We start from the raw sequence: 19,235 nt of genomic DNA, 5'->3' as shown, positions 1-19,235 counted from the left end.
TCTGTACACCACTACCATAGCCCTTACGGGTGAAGGGGATTACCTACATGTGGGTACAGTGGGTTTCTGGTGGGTAAGAGGTGGGGAGGGGGGATGGGCCTGGGTCCGCCTGCCTGAAGTGCATTGCACCCACTAAAACTGCTCCAGGGACCTGCATACTGCAGTTGGTGTTGGAAATAAGAAGGAGCAGAAGGCCGCCTTAACCCTAGTCCCTGAAGAAAGAAGAGTGACACCCGCGGTGTCGGGCGTGTTCAGGGGAAGGCGAAGGACTAGAATGTGATTCCCAGTTATATGGTGGAATAAGGAGATATATATAGCGACAACAATGCAGCCATCATAAGAAGCTCCAGATGTATGACTCAGATAAGTTATTGCTTATGTTTAAACAGTAGCTGCCTTATACCATTATACATGTTGAGATAATAGCATTAATCAATGAGGCAGTGAGCACGTATTTTGGACTGGTGGGGCATAAGAATTTTTTACAAGAAAAAACATATATATATAAAAATAATGGCAACAGTCTGATAGCACTTTCATTGGGACATGACGTTTCTAAAAAAACAATTAAAAAAGCTGAGCAACCCGATGAATGAAGTGCTACACCACTAAGCTACAGAGATATACTGTGTGCTTATTATAGTGGGAACATCTGAGGGTGCTCTTCAACAAAAAAAAAAAACAGAATTTAAGCACAATATTAGCAGTAGGCTAATGTTTTCCTGGTTTTGGACAAGATAGTTGGGATATATATTTACCAGAGACAAAAGGATACATAATAATTATACGATGGAGCTGGGTATGACATCTGAGGCTGGCAAAAAATATTTTTCAAGTTTTTTTTTTAGGGTGGGAGGGGGTTGGTGACCACTGGGGGAGTAAGGGGAGGTCATTCCTGATTCCCTCCGGTGGTCATCTGGTCAGTTCGAGCATCTTTTTCAGGCTTGGTCATAAAAAAAAAATGGACCAAGTAAAGTCGGCCAAATGCTCGTCAGGGACGCCCTTCTTTTTTCCATTATCAGTCAAGGACGCCCATGTGTTAGGCACGCCCCAGTCCCGCCTTCACTATGCTTCCGACCCGCCCCCGTAAACTTTGGTCATCCCCGCGACGGAAAGCAGTTGAGGACGCCCAAAATCGGCTTTCGATTATGCCGATTTGGGCGACCCTGGGAGAAGGACGCCCATCTTCCGATTTGTGTCGAAAGATGGGCGCCCTTCTCTTTCGAAAATTAGCCTGTAAGTCACTGATATAATATGAATTAACAAGCTTTCAGCTCCTCTTGTTGAAGACTTCCTCTTAATTAACACATCAGAAGTGTGAAAGATGCACACAGAGAAAATATATTTTCCCCAAAGGCCACACAAATGAGAGGCATGACTTGGAAAAATAATCATCCTGAGTCAGCAAGGATATATGACAGCTTGAACAATTACAAGGGACATCATTCCTTGGGATGTATTCTAAACATGCATTGAATAAAAGGTATAGCACATTCAGCATAAGAAGGTCCTGGCCCAACAGGAATCCATTATGGTATACACTGAAGGCAAATCTGATATACTTTCACAGTGCATAGCCATCTGCTTCTTCCACCTATAATCAGATTTTAAGACTGCATCAGAACCAGAGGATTTGCTGGGATAGAATTACCAGTTACTATTTGTGTCAACTGATTAGCAGACCCTTTTAATGCCTGTTTGTACAGTATTAGTTTTTAACTGCCTGTTCCAAAGGACCTCTCTTGGTCATTATTTATAAGGCCTGGCTGCCTGCAGAACATCATTTCCTTAACCAAGTCAGTTTTATCTTCCCTTTTTGCCCTCTATTTTTCTGGGAAGATGAATATATAAGATTCTGTATTTCCAATGGTACCTTCAATACTCTGTCTAGACATAACGTTAATAGGATACCGCCGGCTTAGCTCAAGCTCTGTCCATGGACCACCCGAGCAGTGTCTGGATAGTGCGAAGGCAGTCGGATAAAATATTCAGTGGCACTATCCCTCTCACTTCACAATCCATGTGTTTGTGTGTCAATTAGAAAATGTGTCTACTATTGGAAATCCAGGTGAGCAGAACTGTGAACCTTTTTCAGCTGTGCTATTCATTTACAGCTGAGTTTCTAGAGTGGTACTGGTTTCTTGGCCTGTAGCAATTAGTGGTTGCCAAGCAACACAATGCCAACCTGTTTCCTAGCACTACAAAAGTATTTCCGCTAAGTGGAAACTTCTATAAGTTCATGTTGACCATTTTGTTTTGATACTTCCCACTGCACTAACTGGTACTATTCTTTATGGCACCTCTAACCCATAAACCACCACTGGCTACTACTGTAGCCGACTGGATATGTTGTTCACACAGCTTTGCACATGTAGGAAGAGGAATTGGCACTGAGCACTACCTGCTTGTGAGGGAGGTGTCTCTAAGAACACTCCCATTGGCAGGTGGCACTAAACCTGCCGTGTCAGAGGCTGAGTCAGAGGGGAGGGGCTCAGGCCGAGGGGTGGTTAAATGCTCTGGAGAGGCGGGGGGGGGGGGGGGGGGAGGCCCCAAGGCAAGAGGTCTCCAGAAGGGGCCAGGAAGGAGAGAGATATCCATCCCTAGAGCTGGGATCTCCTGGAGAGAGGCTCCAAAGGAAGGAACCCTCCCTAAAGTGTGGCTGGGCTGAAGTACCTGTGGGAGAGAGTCCCAGGGAGGAGAGTGGCCCTAACTCAGTAGTTTGCACCCTGTAAAAGCCCAAGGAGTGCATGGAAGAGGAAATGGCCTGCAAAAGGTAAAAGAGTGCCTTTATTTCCTCTGAAGACCCTGAATATCCCAATGGGAGCCAGGCCTGGACTTATGAGTAACTGGAACGGTATTGAAGAAGCTAGAGGTGTTAAGTGAGAAGGGAGTAACGCTGATTGTTGCCAAGAAAAAAGTGAACCTATGAGAAAAACAGATGGTCTTGATTTAATTATTTTCCACCAATAAAAGTTTTCTTTTGACTTTATACTGAACTGCTTCAACAGATCTACAAGAAAGCAAAGGTAACTGCTAGAATTGCAATTTGAGCACTTTTTAGGGCTCATATAAGGGTCTAAGCAAAAATTAATTTTAATGTGAAGCAGTGTCTATATGCTTAGAAATATCATTTGTTTATGGATTCGATTTCCAGGTATAACAGTTTTCTCTCTTGCACAGTTCACTGCCTTAACAGGATCTAGTAGTTCAAGTTCTAATCACTTTTTCAAACAACAGTAAGATACTTCCCGAAAGAGTGAATTTGAACAATAAAAAAAAACAGTGAAAATTTCTCCTGGACATTCTATTAGCTGAGGTTCTTTCCCTACCTGTTGGCTTTACCTGACGGCCTAAGGAGTCAGCACTGAAATCGGGTACTGTTGCTGAATATCTGTTTTTATTTCAACTGTAGCACATTGTGTTTGCACTGAGGTACAGTTTCCCACCGTCCTGACCATTCTTCAAATTATGTTTTCAAGTCAGCCTTCATTTTTCACACCTCCTTGGGGGGGGGGGGGGGGGAGCTCTCCTCTAAGCGATTTCTCCTCTCTCCCCTGTTCTCCCCTCCATGCCCAGTCATTCTTCCCTCCCCTCCCATCCCCTCCCCTCCATGTCCCGCAATTCTGGTCTCCCCTCCATGTCCAGTGATTCTCCTCTGCCTTGCCCTCCCCTCCATGTCCGATTCTGGCCTCCCCTCCATGTCCAGCTATTCTCCTGTGCCCTGCCCTCCCATCCCATCCCATGTGCAGCGATCCTCCCTTCCCATCCATGGCCAGTGACTCTGTCCTTCCTGCCACCCTGCCTTTAAGCCGTTCATCTTACCTCAGATCCCAGCGGCGGCAGGCTCAGCTCGCGTCACCTCCAGCCTTCCCTTGCTTTCCCTCTCAGTGTCCCGCCCTCCTCTGACATTTTGTCTTTCCATGAGGGTGGGGCACTGAGAGGGAAGGGAACACTGGAGGCGAGCTGACGTCAGCATACTGTTACGAACCCAGCCATCCAGGGAAGCAGAGTTACCAATTATTATATAGATAAGTTAAGTGTTATACTTTAACTGTTCTCTTCAGTAAGCACTCCAGCATGTTTTAGTTGCATTTATAAGTGCAGTTTAAGTATAGAAGTATTTGTAGTGTTTGCACTCAATTTTGAACACTCATAGCACATATATATCACTGATGTGAGTGAGCTCCCAATGAAATAAGTGCTATGTCCCACTAGCGAGAGGTCTTATTAGACTATTACATGGGTGATAAAAGGTCTGAGGGAGCTCCTCTCATTTCAAAAATTATTACTTACACAGTGATGCAGTGTTTGGTACACATAGTACTTTGTTCCTGGATTTTTGATTTTGGTTACATTGTTTACCAGTTAAATTGGGATTTATTCTTTTGGAGCTCAAATAACCTACCAGCAGAGGTAGTGCCAACCAAAACCATGATGGCATGGCTGGGACTGGCAGAGTATGGTGGTAAAGGGCTAGTGAAAGGTTTGCTCTGTGTTATTCTGTAAGCCACTCAGAGTCAACTTGTGCTGAATGGGTGACATAAATGGAAGTAAATTAACAGGTAGAGGAAATGGAGAGGGACTTACTTGGGAATGCTGTGAAAGGCGGTGATGGTAGCAGGCTTTCAGTGGTAAGATTCAAGACACGGCATGGGGGAGGAAGCGGATGATGGTTAAAGACAACTGTCTGCCTAATTTATTCTGCAGTTTTGGGGAGTAAGTGAGTGGGTATGTGCACTGTCTCACCCACCCTTAGAAGTTACAGCTTTGGCTGCTCTCCCATTGCACAATCGAGCAATTTATGAATCTGCAATGTATAAATGTGCATAAATGAATACAAATTCCAGTCATTACATGTCTGGCTCCTAGATCCTAAGAAACTTTGTTGAGCCCTGTTTACTATGGTAAATGCTGTGTCCCGGTGCTGCTGTCTCACTGTTAAGAGTGGGGAACAGGAACAAGCTCAAGTCTATAGCTATTGGGATGGCATTCACAAGCCACAGCTGACCTTCCACCTCCTCTCCCCACTTGCAAAACCAATCACTATTACTAATGACGAAAACCACCAGCCACTCAATCATATCAGTGCATCCTGGTCACTAGGGATGAACTTATTCAAGGAAGGCTAAGCTAACTTTTGAGGACAAATACTGCTGACCACTGGGCTTTCAGGCTGACCCACAATCCTAGTTTCAGTGACAAGTTCAGGTTTCACTGCTGCTTGCACTTATACTGTTTCTGAAAAACTACAATTGTCTGAAGGGCAAAAGGAGTTTCTGCGCAGGTTTCACAGAGGGGTATAATCAAAAGGGACGTCCTCGCAGAACGTCCCGTCCCGATCCAGGGGCGAGGAAACCCGTATTTTCGAAAGATGGACGTCCATCTTTTGTTTCGATAATACAGTGAGGGACGTCCAAATCCTTAAATTTGGTCATCCCTAGACTTGGTTGCTTCTGATTTTCGGCGATAATGGAAACCAAGGACGTCCATCAGAAATGACCAAATGCAAGCCATTTGGTCGTGGGAGGAGCCAGCATTTCTAGTGCACTGGTCCCCCTGACATGCCAGGACACCAACCGGGAACCATAGGGGGCACTGCAGTGAACTTCATAAATTGCTCCCAGGTACATAGCTCCCTTATCGTGTGTGCTGAGCCCCCCAAAACCCACTACCCACAACTGTACACCACTACCATAGCCCTTGCGGGTGAAGGGGGGCACCTACATTTGGGTACAGTGGGTTTGTGGTGGGTTTTGGAGGGCTCGCTGTTTCTTCCACAAACGTAAAGGGGGGGGGGGGGGAGGTATGGGCCTAGGTCCGCCTGCCTCAAGTGCACTCACCCACTAAAACTGCTCCAGGGACCTGCATACTGCTGTGATGGACCTGAGTATGACATTTGAGGCTGGCATACAGGTTGGCAATCAATATTTTGAAAGATGTTTTCTCAGGGTGGGAGGGGGATAGTGACCACTGGGGGAGTAAGGGGAGGTCATCCTCGATTCTCTCTGGTGGTCATCTGGTCAGTTCGGGCACCTTTTTGTGCCTTGGTCGTAAGAAAAACACAACCAGGTAAAGTCGTCCAAGTGTTCGTCAGGGATGTCCTTGTTTCTTTCGATTATGGGTCAAGGACGTCCTAGTGTTAGGCACACACAAGTCCCGCCTTCGCTACGCCTCTGACACGCCCCCCTTGAACTTTGGCCGTCCCTGCGACGGAAAGCAGTTATGAACGTCCAAAATCGGCTTTCAATTTTAGCGATTTGGACGACCCTATAAGGACGTCCATCTTCCAATTTATGTCGAAAGATGGGCATCCTTCTCTTTCGAAAATGAGCCCAACAGTGTCCCAAGACTGTCACGTACCTCGTGCCATACATGTTCTCCGAGAACTCAGCATACTCCAGGAACTCCCCGGCATCTATCGCTTTCTGCATCTCCTCTCGGGTCACAAAGTGGTAATCTGCAGGGAAGGACAGAAGGAAATCTCACACTGGCCTAAGAGCTCAAAGCTGCAGCCCTGTCCTGAACTCACCTCAGAATGGCAAGTTTCATTGCCCAACAAATAAAACTCTACCTGCCATAAAAGAGATTCCTTTTTTTGAGAATGAGATGGAGAAGACATCTGCCCTCTTTATTTACTCATTTAAATTTGCTGTAGAAGAAAGCTAAAGAAAAATCTTTATGGCAGAGTTCTCTAATGGGAAGTACACGTTCATCCTATTAAATATAACAAACCCTACTATGTTTTGACAAACCTGAAAGAAAAATGTCTTTTCTGGTATTGAACAGCAATGGATATTACAAAAACCACAATTTGTTTAGCAGTCACCAAGAAATATCTTACAGTTCTGCCCTGTCTTTTCCATGCTCTCTGTCCAGTTATTTTATTCTTTAGAAAAAGGTAATATACAGATAAAAAATTTTGCCCTTAATATCTGTCTGATTTGCAGATTAAGCGAATGCTACATACCTGTAGAAGGTATTCTCCGAGGACAGCAGGCTGATTGTTCTCACTGATGGGGTGACGTCCACGGCAGCCCCTCCAATCGGAATCTTCACTAGCAAAGTCCTTTGCTAGTCCTCGCGCGCCCGCGCGCACCGCGAATGCGCGGCCGTCTTCCCGCCCGAAACCGGCTCGAGCCGGCCAGTCCAGTATGTAGCAAGACAATACAAGGGAAGACACAACTCCAACGGGGAGGCGGGCGGGTTTGTGAGAACAATCAGCCTGCTGTCCTCAGAGAATACCTTCTACAGGTATGTAGCATTCGCTTTCTCCGAGGACAAGCAGGCTGCTTGTTCTCACTGATGGGGTATCCCTAGCCCCCAGGCTCACTCAAAACAACAACCATGGTCAATTGGGCCTCGCAACGGCGAGGACATAACTGAGATTGACCTAAAAAATTTACCAACTAACTGAGAGTGCAGCCTGGAACAGAACAAACAGGGCCCTCGGGGGGTGGAGTTGGATCCTAAAGCCCAAACAGGTTCTGAAGAACTGACTGCCCGAACCGACTGTCGCGTCGGGTATCCTGCTGCAGGCAGTAATGAGATGTGAATGTGTGGACAGATGACCACGTCGCAGCTTTGCAAATTTCTTCAATAGAGGCTGACTTCAAGTGGGCTACCGACGCAGCCATGGCTCTAACATTATGAGCCGTGACATGACCCTCAAGAGCCAGCCCCGCCTGGGCATAAGTGAAGGAAATGCAATCTGCTAGCCAATTGGATATGGTGCGTTTCCCCACAGCCACTCCCCTCCTATTGGGAGCAAAAGAAACAAACAATTGGGCGGACTGTCTGTTGGGCTGTGTCCGCTCCAAATAGAAGGCCAATGCTCTCTTGCAGTCCAATGTGTGCAGCTGACGTTCAGCAGGGCAGGAATGAGGACGGGGAACGAATGTTGGCAAGACAATTGACTGGTTCAGATGGAACTCCGACACGACCTTTGGCAAGAACTTAGGGTGAGTGCTGAGGACTACTCTGTTATGATGAAATTTGGTGTAAGGGGCCTGGGCTACCAGGGCCTGAAGCTCACTGACTCTACGAGCTGAAGTAACTGCCACCAAGAAAATGACCTTCCAGGTCAAGTACTTCAGATGGCAGGAATTCAGTGGCTCAAAAGGAGGTTTCATCAGCTGGGTGAGAACGACATTGAGATCCCATGACACTGTAGGAGGCTTGACAGGGGGCTTTGACAACAGCAAACCTCTCATGAAGCGAACAACTAAAGGCTGTCCTGAGATCGGCTTACCTTCCACACGGTAATGGTATGCACTGATTGCACTAAGGTGAACTCTTACAGAGTTGGTCTTGAGACCAGACTCAGACAGGTGCAGAAGGTATTCAAGCAGGGTCTGTGTAGGACAAGAGCGAGGATCTAGGGCCTTGCTGTCACACCAGACGGCAAACCTCCTCCACAGAAAGAAGTAACTCCTCTTGGTGGAATCTTTCCTGGAAGCAAGCAAGATGCGGGAGACACCCTCTGACAGACCCAAAGAGGCAAAGTCTACGCTCTCAACATCCAGGCCGTGAGAGCCAGGGACCGGAGGCTGGGATGCAGAAGAGCCCCTTCGTCCTGCGTGATGAGGGTCGGAAAACACTCCAATCTCCACGGTTCTTCGGAGGATAACTCCAGAAGAAGAGGGAACCAGATCTGACGCGGCCAAAAAGGAGCAATCAGAATCATGGTGCCTCGGTCTTGCTTGAGTTTCAACAAAGTCTTCCCCACCAGAGGAGTGGGAGGATAAGCATACAGCAGGCCCTCCCCCCAATCCAGGAGGAAGGCATCCGATGCCAGTCTGCCGGGGGCCTGAAGCCTGGAACAGAACTGAGGGACTTTGTGGTTCGCTCGAGATGCGAAGAGATCCACCAAGGGGGTGCCCCACGCTTGGAAGATCTGGCGCACCACTCGGGAGTTGAGCGACCACTCGTGAGGTTGCATAATCCTGCTCAGTCTGTCGGCCAGACTGTTGTTTACGCCTGCCAGATATGTAGCTTGGAGCCCCATGCCGTGACGGCGAGCCCAGAGCCACATGCTGACGGCCTCCTGACACAGGGGGCGAGATCCGGTGCCCCCCTGCTTGTTGACATAGTACATGGCAACCTGGTTGTCTGTCTGAATTTGGATAATTTGGTGGGACAGCCGATCTCTGAAAGCCTTCAGAGCGTTCCAGATCGCTCGCAACTCCAGGAGATTGATCTGTAGACCGCGTTCCTGGAGGGACCAGCTTCCTTGGGTGTGAAGCCCATCGACATGAGCTCCCCATCCCAGGAGAGACGCATCCGTGGTCAGCACTTTTTGTGGCTGAGGAATTTGGAAAGGACGTCCCAGAGTCAAATTGGACCAAATCGTCCACCAATACAGGGATTCGAGAAAACTCGTGGACAGGTGGATCACGTCTTCTAGATCCCCAGCAGCCTGAAACCACTGAGAAACTAGGGTCCATTGAGCAGATCTCATGTGAAGGCGGGCCATGGGAGTCACATGAACTGTGGAGGCCATGTGGCCCAGCAATCTCAACATCTGCCGAGCTGTGATCTGCTGGGACGTTCGCACCCGCGAGACGAGGGACAACAAGTTGTTGGCTCTCGTCTCTGGGAGATAGGCGCGAGCCGTCCGAGAATCCAGCAGAGCTCCTATGAATTCGAGTCTCTGTGCTGGGAGAAGATGGGACTTTGGGTAATTTATCACAAACCCCAGTAGCTCCAGGAGGCGAATAGTCATCTGCATGGACTGCAGGGCTCCTGCCTCGGACGTGTTCTTCACCAGCCAATCGTCGAGATATGGGAAGACGTGCACCCCCAGCCTGCGAAGTGCTGCTGCTACCACAGCCAAGCACTTTGTGAACACCCTGGGCGCAGAGGCGAGCCCAAAGGGTAGCACACAGTACTGGAAGTGACGTGTGCCCAGCTGAAATCGCAGATACTGTCTGTGACTCGATCTTCTTGGGAATGTGGGGATTACTTAATGGCTTGGTCCAGTTCGCAAGCAATGTCTTTTTCAGGACATGGTGCAAGGGAACAGTGGACGCTTCCTTAGGTGGAGAAGGATAGTCCAGGAGCTCAAACATTTCAGCCCTTGGCTCGTCCTCCACAACCACCGGGAAGGGGATGGCCGTAGACATCTCCCGGACAAAGGAAGCGAAAGACAGACTCTCAGGAGGAGAAAGCTGTCTTTCAGGGGAGGGGGTGGGATCAGAAGTAAGACCCTCAGACTCCTCGTCAGAGAAATATCTGGGGTCTTCCTCTTCTTCCCACGAGGCCTCACCCTCGGTGTCAGACACAAGTTCACGAGCCTGTGTCTGCAACCTCGCCCGGCTCGACTCAGTGGAGCCACGTCCACGATGGGGGCGTCGAGAGGTAGACTCCCTCGCCCGCATCGGCGAAGCTCCCTCCGCCGACGTAGTCGGGGAGCCTTCCTGGGAGGTGGCCGCAGTCGGCACCGCACGCGGTACCGACGTCGGGGATCTCACCCCGGGCGATGGGCCAGCCGGCGCCACGCTCGACGGTACCAGAGGCGCAAGCACCGCCGGTACCGGAAGGGTAGGGCGCAACAGCTCTCCCAGAATCTCTGGGAGAACGGCCCGGAGGCTCTCGTTCAGAGCGGCTGCAGAGAAAGGCATGGAGGTCGATGCAGGCGTCGACGTCAGAACCTGTTCCGGGCGTGGAGGCTGTTCCGGGCTGTCCAGAGTGGAGCGCATCGACACCTCCTGAACAGAGGGTGAGCGGTCCTCTCGGTGCCGATGCCTGCTGGGTGCCGACTCCCTCGGCGACCCAGAGCTCTCGGTGCCGACGCGGGGAGGAGACCGGTGTCGATGCTTCTTCGACTTCTTCCGAAGCATGTCACCGGAGCTCCCCGGCACCGACGAGGAGGACGTAGAATCCAGCCGTCGCTTCCTCGGGGCCGAGGTCGAAGGAGGTCGATCTCGGGGGGGCTGTACCGCAGGAGCCCTCAGGGTAGGGGGAGACCCACCCGAAGGCTCACCGCCACCAGCAGGGGAATGGACAGCCCTCACCTGCACTCCTGACGATGCACCACCATCCGACGACATCAGCAGACGAGGTCCCGGTACCACCGACGTCGATGCAGCTATCCGATGTCCCGGCGCCGATGCAGAGGGCCGATGCCTCGATGCACTCGATGCACTGGCGGCCGAGGATGAAGGTCTGGACGCTGACGACGTCGATGCACTCGATGACCTTGGTGTCGATGCCGACGAAGAGCCCGAGAACAAAACGTTCCACTGGGCCAATCTCGCTACCTGAGTCCGCCTTTGTAACAGGGAACACAGACTACAGTTCTGAGGACGGTGCTCGGCCCCAGACACTGAAGACACGACGAGTGCCTATCAGTGAGCGAGATTACCCGGGCGCACTGGGTGCACTTCTTGAAGCCGCTGGAAGGCTTCGTCATGGGCGGAAAAATCACGCCGGCGAAATCAAAATCCGAAATGACGAATTTGAGCACCAAAAAGTTTTAGGGAGAAAATCTCGACCGAGGCCGAAAAGAGGCCTACCCCGACGACGAAAGAAAACTTACCGGGGCAAAGACTGAAAAATACGGGAAGGGACAAACGAAGCCCGGGGGGCTTCCGGAACACTTCCCAACAATTTTTTAAAGATTTTCCGAAGAAAACACACGTCAACGAAAAAAGGACGCGCGAGGTCGACTTTCCAGGGCTCGACACGGCGAAAACACGACCGTACCGAGTGCGGACAAAAGAAGACTGGCCGGCTCGAGCCGGTTTCGGGCGGGAAGATGGCCGCGCATGCGCGGTGCGCGCGGGCGCGCGAGGACTAGCAAAGGACTTTGCTAGTGAAGATTCCGATTGGAGGGGCTGCCGTGGACGTCACCCCATCAGTGAGAACAAGCAGCCTGCTTGTCCTCGGAGAAACATAATGACACCCAACGAGTTATTCCTCTCATTTTCTTAAATTGTTTTAAATTTGTCTTAGTTATGTGTTCTAATGTATACATATGTATGTTTTAATCTGCCAAGCCAAGAATTGCAGATTGAGCAGAATATACATTTTTAAATAAATAAATAAATAAAATCTTTTCAAAACTGTGGTGTGGAAGATGAGTTTTATCATGCTATTTCTTTTATTGTCTGTGTCCTCCGCTCACTGTTACAAATGTGATGGACCATCAATCTCTACTGGAATCATATAGACTATCGAGTCAGTATGAGAACTCTATGGTAGTGACTTTTTTTTTTCTAAACACCAGCCACACCTTTTAAATAAAACCCAGATGTTCAGTGCCACTATCCAGATAGAGCGGATAATGGCAATATTTTGAACTGCTAGAGCACCGATTTTTATATCCTAACAATCTGGATAGCAGACTGAATATCGCCAGTAAGCGGATAACTTCTGCCTCCATCCCAGCACTATGGTCTGTCACGATTTTCAGTGGCACTATCCATCTGGATAATAGTACTGAAAATCAAATCAGCAGCAAACAATTAGGTCCTACATTTCTAAAAGAATGAACACTGCTGCACTACCCTCTTCATTTTCTGAACCCTCTTGTACGCTCACAAGAAAAGGCCAAGAAGGGCAACTGCCCTCGGTGCACTACCACCCTTTTGAATCAGTCTGAGAGTCCATAAGCCCAAAAGAGAAGAGGGGAATGAGAAGCAACCCTGCCCAATGTGCCATTTTGTCCTGCGACCATCCTGCCCACTCAACCTGGTTGCCACATCCTCATGCTTTCTTAGAAAGCAAATGCTGTACATACGAAACTTTTGAAAAATTTGTGCACAAAGCGTCATTCACCACAATGCCATGTCCACACTAAGCTTTTATCACAGCCCACATATTCAATCACGTTCTTTTGGGTTCCTCGGGGCTCAATCCTCCACAATATTTATTTTAGTCCTCTAGCTACTCTCATATAGGCCTCTACCCTTAGTACTTACTTTTATGCCGATGATATATTAATTGCTCATTACACTACCAATTCAAATGCGGATTTTTCTCGTCTTCAAGCTTGTCTTGACAAGATTTACAATTGTCTTACCAAACATTTTCTGATTCTCAATCCTTGTAAAACTACAGCCTGTTGGCTCTCTGGGAGTGTATCTATCCGTGAAGTTGTTCCTGTTTTTTTTTTTTTTGGCACACCAATCCAGCCAGTCCCTCAATTCAAATACCTTGGCACCATTCTAGAATCCAAGCTGATGTTCACCGCTCAGATATCTTTAGTTTTGAAATCTGGGTTTTTTAAAGCTCTCCACAGACTTAGGTCTGTAAAGTGTTCCTTGGATTTTGATGCTTTATACACATTATGTCATGCATTTATTGGATCTCGATTGGATTATTGTTATGTCATTTACACGGGGGCGCCATAATTCGTGTAACTTGAATGCTTACAAACCCTTCGGAATACCACGGCACGGTTACTTTGCTCTGCCAGTCAGAGGGACCATGTTACCCCTTGAAAAACTTCACTGGCTTCCCATTCACTACAGGATTCAGTATAAAATGTTCACGTTAACCTTTAAGGCAATCCATACTGGCCTGCTACGGTACATCCCTGTACGCAATTTGCGATCTCTGAACAATTTTAGGGATTGGTTCTTCTCAATCCTCGCCAGTCACGCAAAGAAGCGCATTCTATTTTATGGCTCCATTTTTATGGAATAGTTTGCCTTTCGAAATAAGATTAGAACTATTCTTGAGGAATTTCAAGACTGTTTTAAAAACCCATTTGTGTTCCCCTTGCTTATGCTTAGCGTCAGTAAGATGCCTTGAAGTTAGGGCATTACTCGGCAGTCTTATTTACCATTATTTACGGTGTGTGTTCTTGATATGATTGTGATCTTTCCTATCAAATAATGGCGTTTTAGTATTTATAGTTTTAATTTTTTGTAGGTACATCACTTTGATTTACGCTTTAAAAAAGTGATTCATAAAGTTTTAACAAACATAAACATTCATTAAGCAAGAGAAAAGGGATTCTTTTTTTTAGAGGAAGTGCCATGAAACTATTAGTGAACAAAATAAAAGGGCACCTTCCACTGACATTTTGTACTAAAATGCTAACTTTCATACATGAACTTGAAAGTTTTAGCATGGAATGGATCTCATGACCAAGGCAACTGGGAAAGCAGAACACCCACAAAATCAAATTCTCCACAATAAGCAATGTATTTCTTTTTACTTATGATTTCTGCAATGCATTTTGTGGTTTTATTACTCAGTTGACATAGAGGGGCATAATCGAACGGCGCCGGCCATCTTCGGGGCCGGCTCCGCGACGGGGCGGAGCCAAGCGTATTTTTGAAATAGCCTTGGCGCCGGCCAATTCGCTCGCCGGGTTTAGAGCAGGATCGCTGGGTTTATATGAGATGGCCGGCTTCGTTTTTCAGCCATAATGGAAACCGGGCCCGGCCATCTCAAACCCGGCAAAATGCAAGGCATTTGGGCGTGGGAGGAGCCAGCATTTGTAGTGCACTGGCACCCCTCACATGCCAGGACACCAACCAGGCACCCTAAGGGGCACTTAAAAAAAAAAAAGCTTCCAGGTGCATAGCACCCTTACCTTGGGTACTGAGCCCCCCAAATCCCCCCCAAAACCCACTTGCCACAACTCTACACCATTACCATAGCCCTAAGGGGTGAAGGGGGCACCTACATGTGGGTACAGTGGGTTTTTGGAGGGCTCAACATTAACCACCACAAGTGTAACAGGTAGGGGGAGGTGGGCCTGGGTCCACCTGCCTGAAGTGCACTGCACCCACTAAAAACTGCTCCAAGGACCTGCATACCGCTGTCAAGGAGCTGGGTATGACATTTCAAGCTGGCATACAGGCTGGCCAAAAAAGTTTTAGGTTTTTTTTTTTTTGGGTGGGAGGGGGTTGGTGACCACTGGGGGAGTAAGGGGAGGTGATCCCCGCTTCCCGCCGGTGGTCATCTGCTCAGTTGGGGCACTTTTTTCAGACTTGGTCCTAAAAATAAATGGACCAAGTCCGGCCGGTGAAATACTCGTTTGAGCTGACCATTTTTCTTTCATTATAAGGTGAATCCGGCCATCCGGTACCCATGCTCCCGTCCCGCCCTCGCTACCCCACCAACACGTCCCCTTGAAGGTTGGCCGGTGCCGCGACGAAAAAGCAGTTGGGGCCGGTTAAAATCGGCTTTCGATAATACCGATTTGGCCGGGATCAGGAGATCGCCAGCGATCTCACAATTTGTGTCAGAAGATTGCCGGCGATCCCTTTCGAAAATGAGCTGGATAGCAATATAGTAGAGGATGGCAGAAAAACACCATGCTGCCAGCCATAAAGTTTGACTACTATCACTTTTTATCCAGGTCAGTTACTGTTTTCTTTGCTGGTTCACCACCATCCGGGATAGATGATCATTAAGACCCCATATTTATTCTAACATCCAGTCTTACCTCCAAGCTTTGTAACAATCTGAACAGTTACAAAAACTAGAAGGCTGTTACCAAAACAGTCTCCTACATTCCCATAGACTTGTTGGACTGTAACCTACCATCACAGACCCAGTTGGTTTCTGATAGAGATAGCCTACTAGTACCAACCCAGCTTCCACAAGTAACCCTGAACAAAGAGAGAAGCTTCTACAATCGGGCTGATGCCTGCAGGTTAGTCATGACTGGGTATGGTACAGCAAGGCCATAGGGACCATCATTCAACAGTCTCATTAGTTTTTAGTTAACTGTTTGATTAATTTGTGGCCCTTGCAGACCATCAGTAAATACCACTGATCTTGTTTTCAGGATATGCCCCAGATAAATTTGTATGAATATAACCTCCATTGAAGGTACATCTCTGTCACATACATTTACTAGAGATATTCTGAAAACCATAACCTTTGAGGACTGGAAAAGGATACCATTGGTTCCCAAACCTGGTCCTGGAGGCAACCCAGCCAGTCAGATGTTCAGGATACCCACAATGAATATTCATGAGAGAGATCTGAATGTACTGCCTCCACTGCATGCAAATCTCTCTCATGAATATTCATTGTGGTATACTGAAAACCTGACTGGCTGGGGTGCCTCTAGGACCAGTTTTGGGAACCACTGGTATAGACTATTACAAAGCTTGCAGATAAGTGAAGACATGATAAAAAAAAATTATGCAACATAAACGGGTGTAAAAAATCCTTGCTTTTCCTACTGGAATAAATCATGGATTGGTAAATTATACACTGCTGTGACATAGTAAAAACTATCACTTGTCCGTGTCTGAATTGAAAAACCAACAAAGTATACAAACCTTTGCCATTTACTTCTCTAGGCCTTGGCTTTCTTGTAGTATCTGTAACATAAAAAGATTATCCAAGATTTCAAGGCCAGCCAGCACAACAATATAAAGACAACAGTTAGCTAATAATATACACAGACCTAGAAAATGTATTAAATATAAAAAGTGACCCCTCCTCAGGCATAACATTAGGAATATGTCTTCATAGAAAGGGCAATGGATATATGATGCAACTTCCCAGTGGAGGTGGTTTAGGGGGAAAGAAAACAGCAGAATTCAAGAAAATATGAGATAAGCCCAGGGGATCTCTACATGTAATGAAGCAAGAGCAAAGCGAGAGATCAAGTAGAATCTGCAGTTTTTCAAGGAGAATGAAAAACAGGCCAACTAGATGGATCTTAACAGTTTTCATCAGTCATCATTCCATGTTTCTGTACTTCAATTCACATCTAACTCCTTGTGCACAGCAATGCAAAAAGGACAAAGTCAACTTAATATTCCTCAAGAGACATTTTATTTTAGCTCAACCAACTAGGTCATAATGTCCCTTTAGCTGTACAACCCAACTCAAAAAATCAGTCTGTCTTATTTCATTCCACTAGTTGTGGCATTAGTGATAGGACACCATATTTTTACCACATTCCACCGATTACGTAATGAATATAGGATTTGATTCAAGGTCCTCTGTATGACAAACCACTGCAAGGCACAAATGCAGGGGAAACTTCATTAGGTACTGTTACATCATCAGCTGTGATCCTCCCCAAGATGCCATGTTGGCTGAACCAACATTCAGGGGAAGTACACTGGTTGGGTACCAGGAAGAGGCCTTTTTTTTTTTTTTTTTGCTGTGTAGCTTCTGTTTTGTGGAATAAACTTCCATTGAATGCTCAAGAAGCAACTATGGTTTTTAGGAACATTTTTATTTCAAGAAACACTTACCTCCCCCCCACCTCCTCCGTTTACTAAGCTGTGCAGCAATGCCAACACAGCCCATTCAAAGTGAATGGGCTGTGTCGGCGTTAGCGCACCACCAGTTGCTAGCACAAATAAATAAACAGGGGCGATTAGTTAACTGAAACAGTGTTTTCCTGTAATAAAGGGCTAGCATAGATGAGAAGGGTGGTGGGTTTTGTTTGTGTTGGGTTGTATATTTATTGTTGTCATTTTACTGTTATGATGGATATTCTTTGCCTTTAATTTATAATTTACCTTGAACAGTGAAACACAGGTGAGAAAGATAAACTATCTACATATTATTTAATAATGTGATACAATAAACTGACAGCCCACGAGTTTGCCCGACAAGCAGGCATTGGCACTATTATATATATTACACCAAAAGTTTCATAATTAAGCTAAGCTTACCAAAATGTTCTTCTTTTAAGATCTTAGTTTACACTCCCAGCCTTCAAGGGCCACCAATAGGTCAGCTTTTTTAGGATATCCCTAATATTCATGAGAGAAATTTGCATATAATGGAGTTAGCAGGTATGCAAATCTTTCATACATATTCATTAGGAATATCCTGAAAAGCTGACCTGTTGGTGGCCCTCCCTCTACGACTGGGAATGAAGACCAAGGTTGTAAGGTATTTCATATCTATGAAAGTGAACATTTCATTTCAGGGGCTCTTCTTAAATTGATAAATATTATTTTATTTATTAGGATTTATTAACTGCCTTTATGAAGAGATTCACTCAAGGCTACGTACATAAGTGAATTCAGTACAGCCATGATGAACACTAGAACTTGGTCCCTGTAAGTTAGGCCATGTTCAAAGAATGCTCAGTTAAACAATATTAATTGCTGAAGCTTAGACCTGCAATTCATTTCCTTAGCTTTAAGAACCAAATCAGGTAGCTAGTGTTGAAAATCAATGCATGCTACCATTAATTTCTTCTTTGCCCTAAATCTCCTCCTACAGTTTTCAAAGGGGCCAAGTTAGGCGCTTAAGTCCCCAAATTAAGCATCTAAAGCCTTTGACACTTGACCCCTCCTTGTGAAAAGTCCAGTGCATTTAATTGACAAATGATAACATCCCATTTGGTAGGTTTTAAACTCTCTAAGAATATCAAGTCATACAGTGTGTGGATTAGACCAAGTAAGACCAGTAAGCATTTGAGAGCATCCATGTTTACTTCAATAGCCATCAAGAAAGCAAACTGCTCACAATCATGCACAAATACCTACGGGAAACGCTGAAGCCAAAAACACCTTCATGGTCCTGAAGAAGCCTCTTCAGCAAAGTGCTCTTTCCTGCCCCTGAGGGACCACTCAAAACAACTGGCTGGGGTCCTGCCATCACTAGAGAGAGAGAGAAAAAGAGACCACAGTTCATTGCGCCTTATGGTAACCATGTGGCTCCATGCCACTCATTCAATTTTTGATAGTGACTCCAGTTCTTCAATCAGGTAAACTTATTGGATTTTCTATATTTATTACTCACCTTTTCCAAGACAAAGGAAGAAATCATTCAGTTAACAGGTGGTCACTCAGCCACCTACTGATGAAACCTGATGACCAAATCAGTACTTATAATTAGCACTGAATTTGGCCATGATGAATTAACAAATCCCAGGAGACAAAGCAACAAAGGAAGTGTGAATAAAGGCTGACATTTATACCAACTATTATTTTGCTCAGCAGAAATACAGCTTACAGCTAAGAGTCCCCACCACACATACACTCTTGCAATTAACTTCCTTTCTATGCAAAGGGTGTTTCAGAGACACAAAAAAAAAAAGGCCAAACAGGTGTACAGCACTAAATTTACTCAAAGAGAACACTATTTTGGTAAAAAGGGGAAGTGTAGATAGAAAAAAAGTATTCCAGAGCAAACCTCAACTCCACGTGCCAAAGCCAGTGGTTCCCAAACTTTTTTGGTTCACAGTGCCCTTAGTGTCCAAGTAATTTTTCGTGGCACACCCCACAGGCCACGCAGCACCCCCCCCCCCCCCCCCCCCCCCAGCCACACAGGTCTCTCCCCACCCTGCA

General features: G+C 46.7%; 1 protein-coding gene across 2 annotated transcripts in view; it reads right to left on the bottom strand.

The window, feature by feature from the left end:
• GUK1 (guanylate kinase 1) overlaps positions 1 to 19,235 on the bottom strand; it is a 68,942-nt gene that overhangs the window by 19,877 nt on the left and 29,830 nt on the right. For both annotated transcript variants that reach the window (XM_030197400.1, XM_030197404.1), the window contains exons 2-4: positions 18,432 to 18,545; positions 16,251 to 16,292; positions 6,361 to 6,457 (exon numbers count right to left, since the gene is read on the bottom strand). In XM_030197400.1, coding sequence (XP_030053260.1) covers positions 6,361 to 6,457; positions 16,251 to 16,292; positions 18,432 to 18,545 — 253 coding nt within the window. The remainder of the gene's footprint in view (positions 1 to 6,360; positions 6,458 to 16,250; positions 16,293 to 18,431; positions 18,546 to 19,235) is intronic.

The sequence above is a fragment of the Microcaecilia unicolor genome, chromosome 1 (genome assembly GCF_901765095.1).
Source record: "Microcaecilia unicolor chromosome 1, aMicUni1.1, whole genome shotgun sequence".
In the NCBI taxonomy this organism is placed as follows: Eukaryota; Metazoa; Chordata; class Amphibia; order Gymnophiona; family Siphonopidae; genus Microcaecilia; species Microcaecilia unicolor.
The sequence above is the reverse complement of the archived record's forward strand: the minus strand, read 5'-3'. Positions and strand labels throughout refer to the sequence as shown.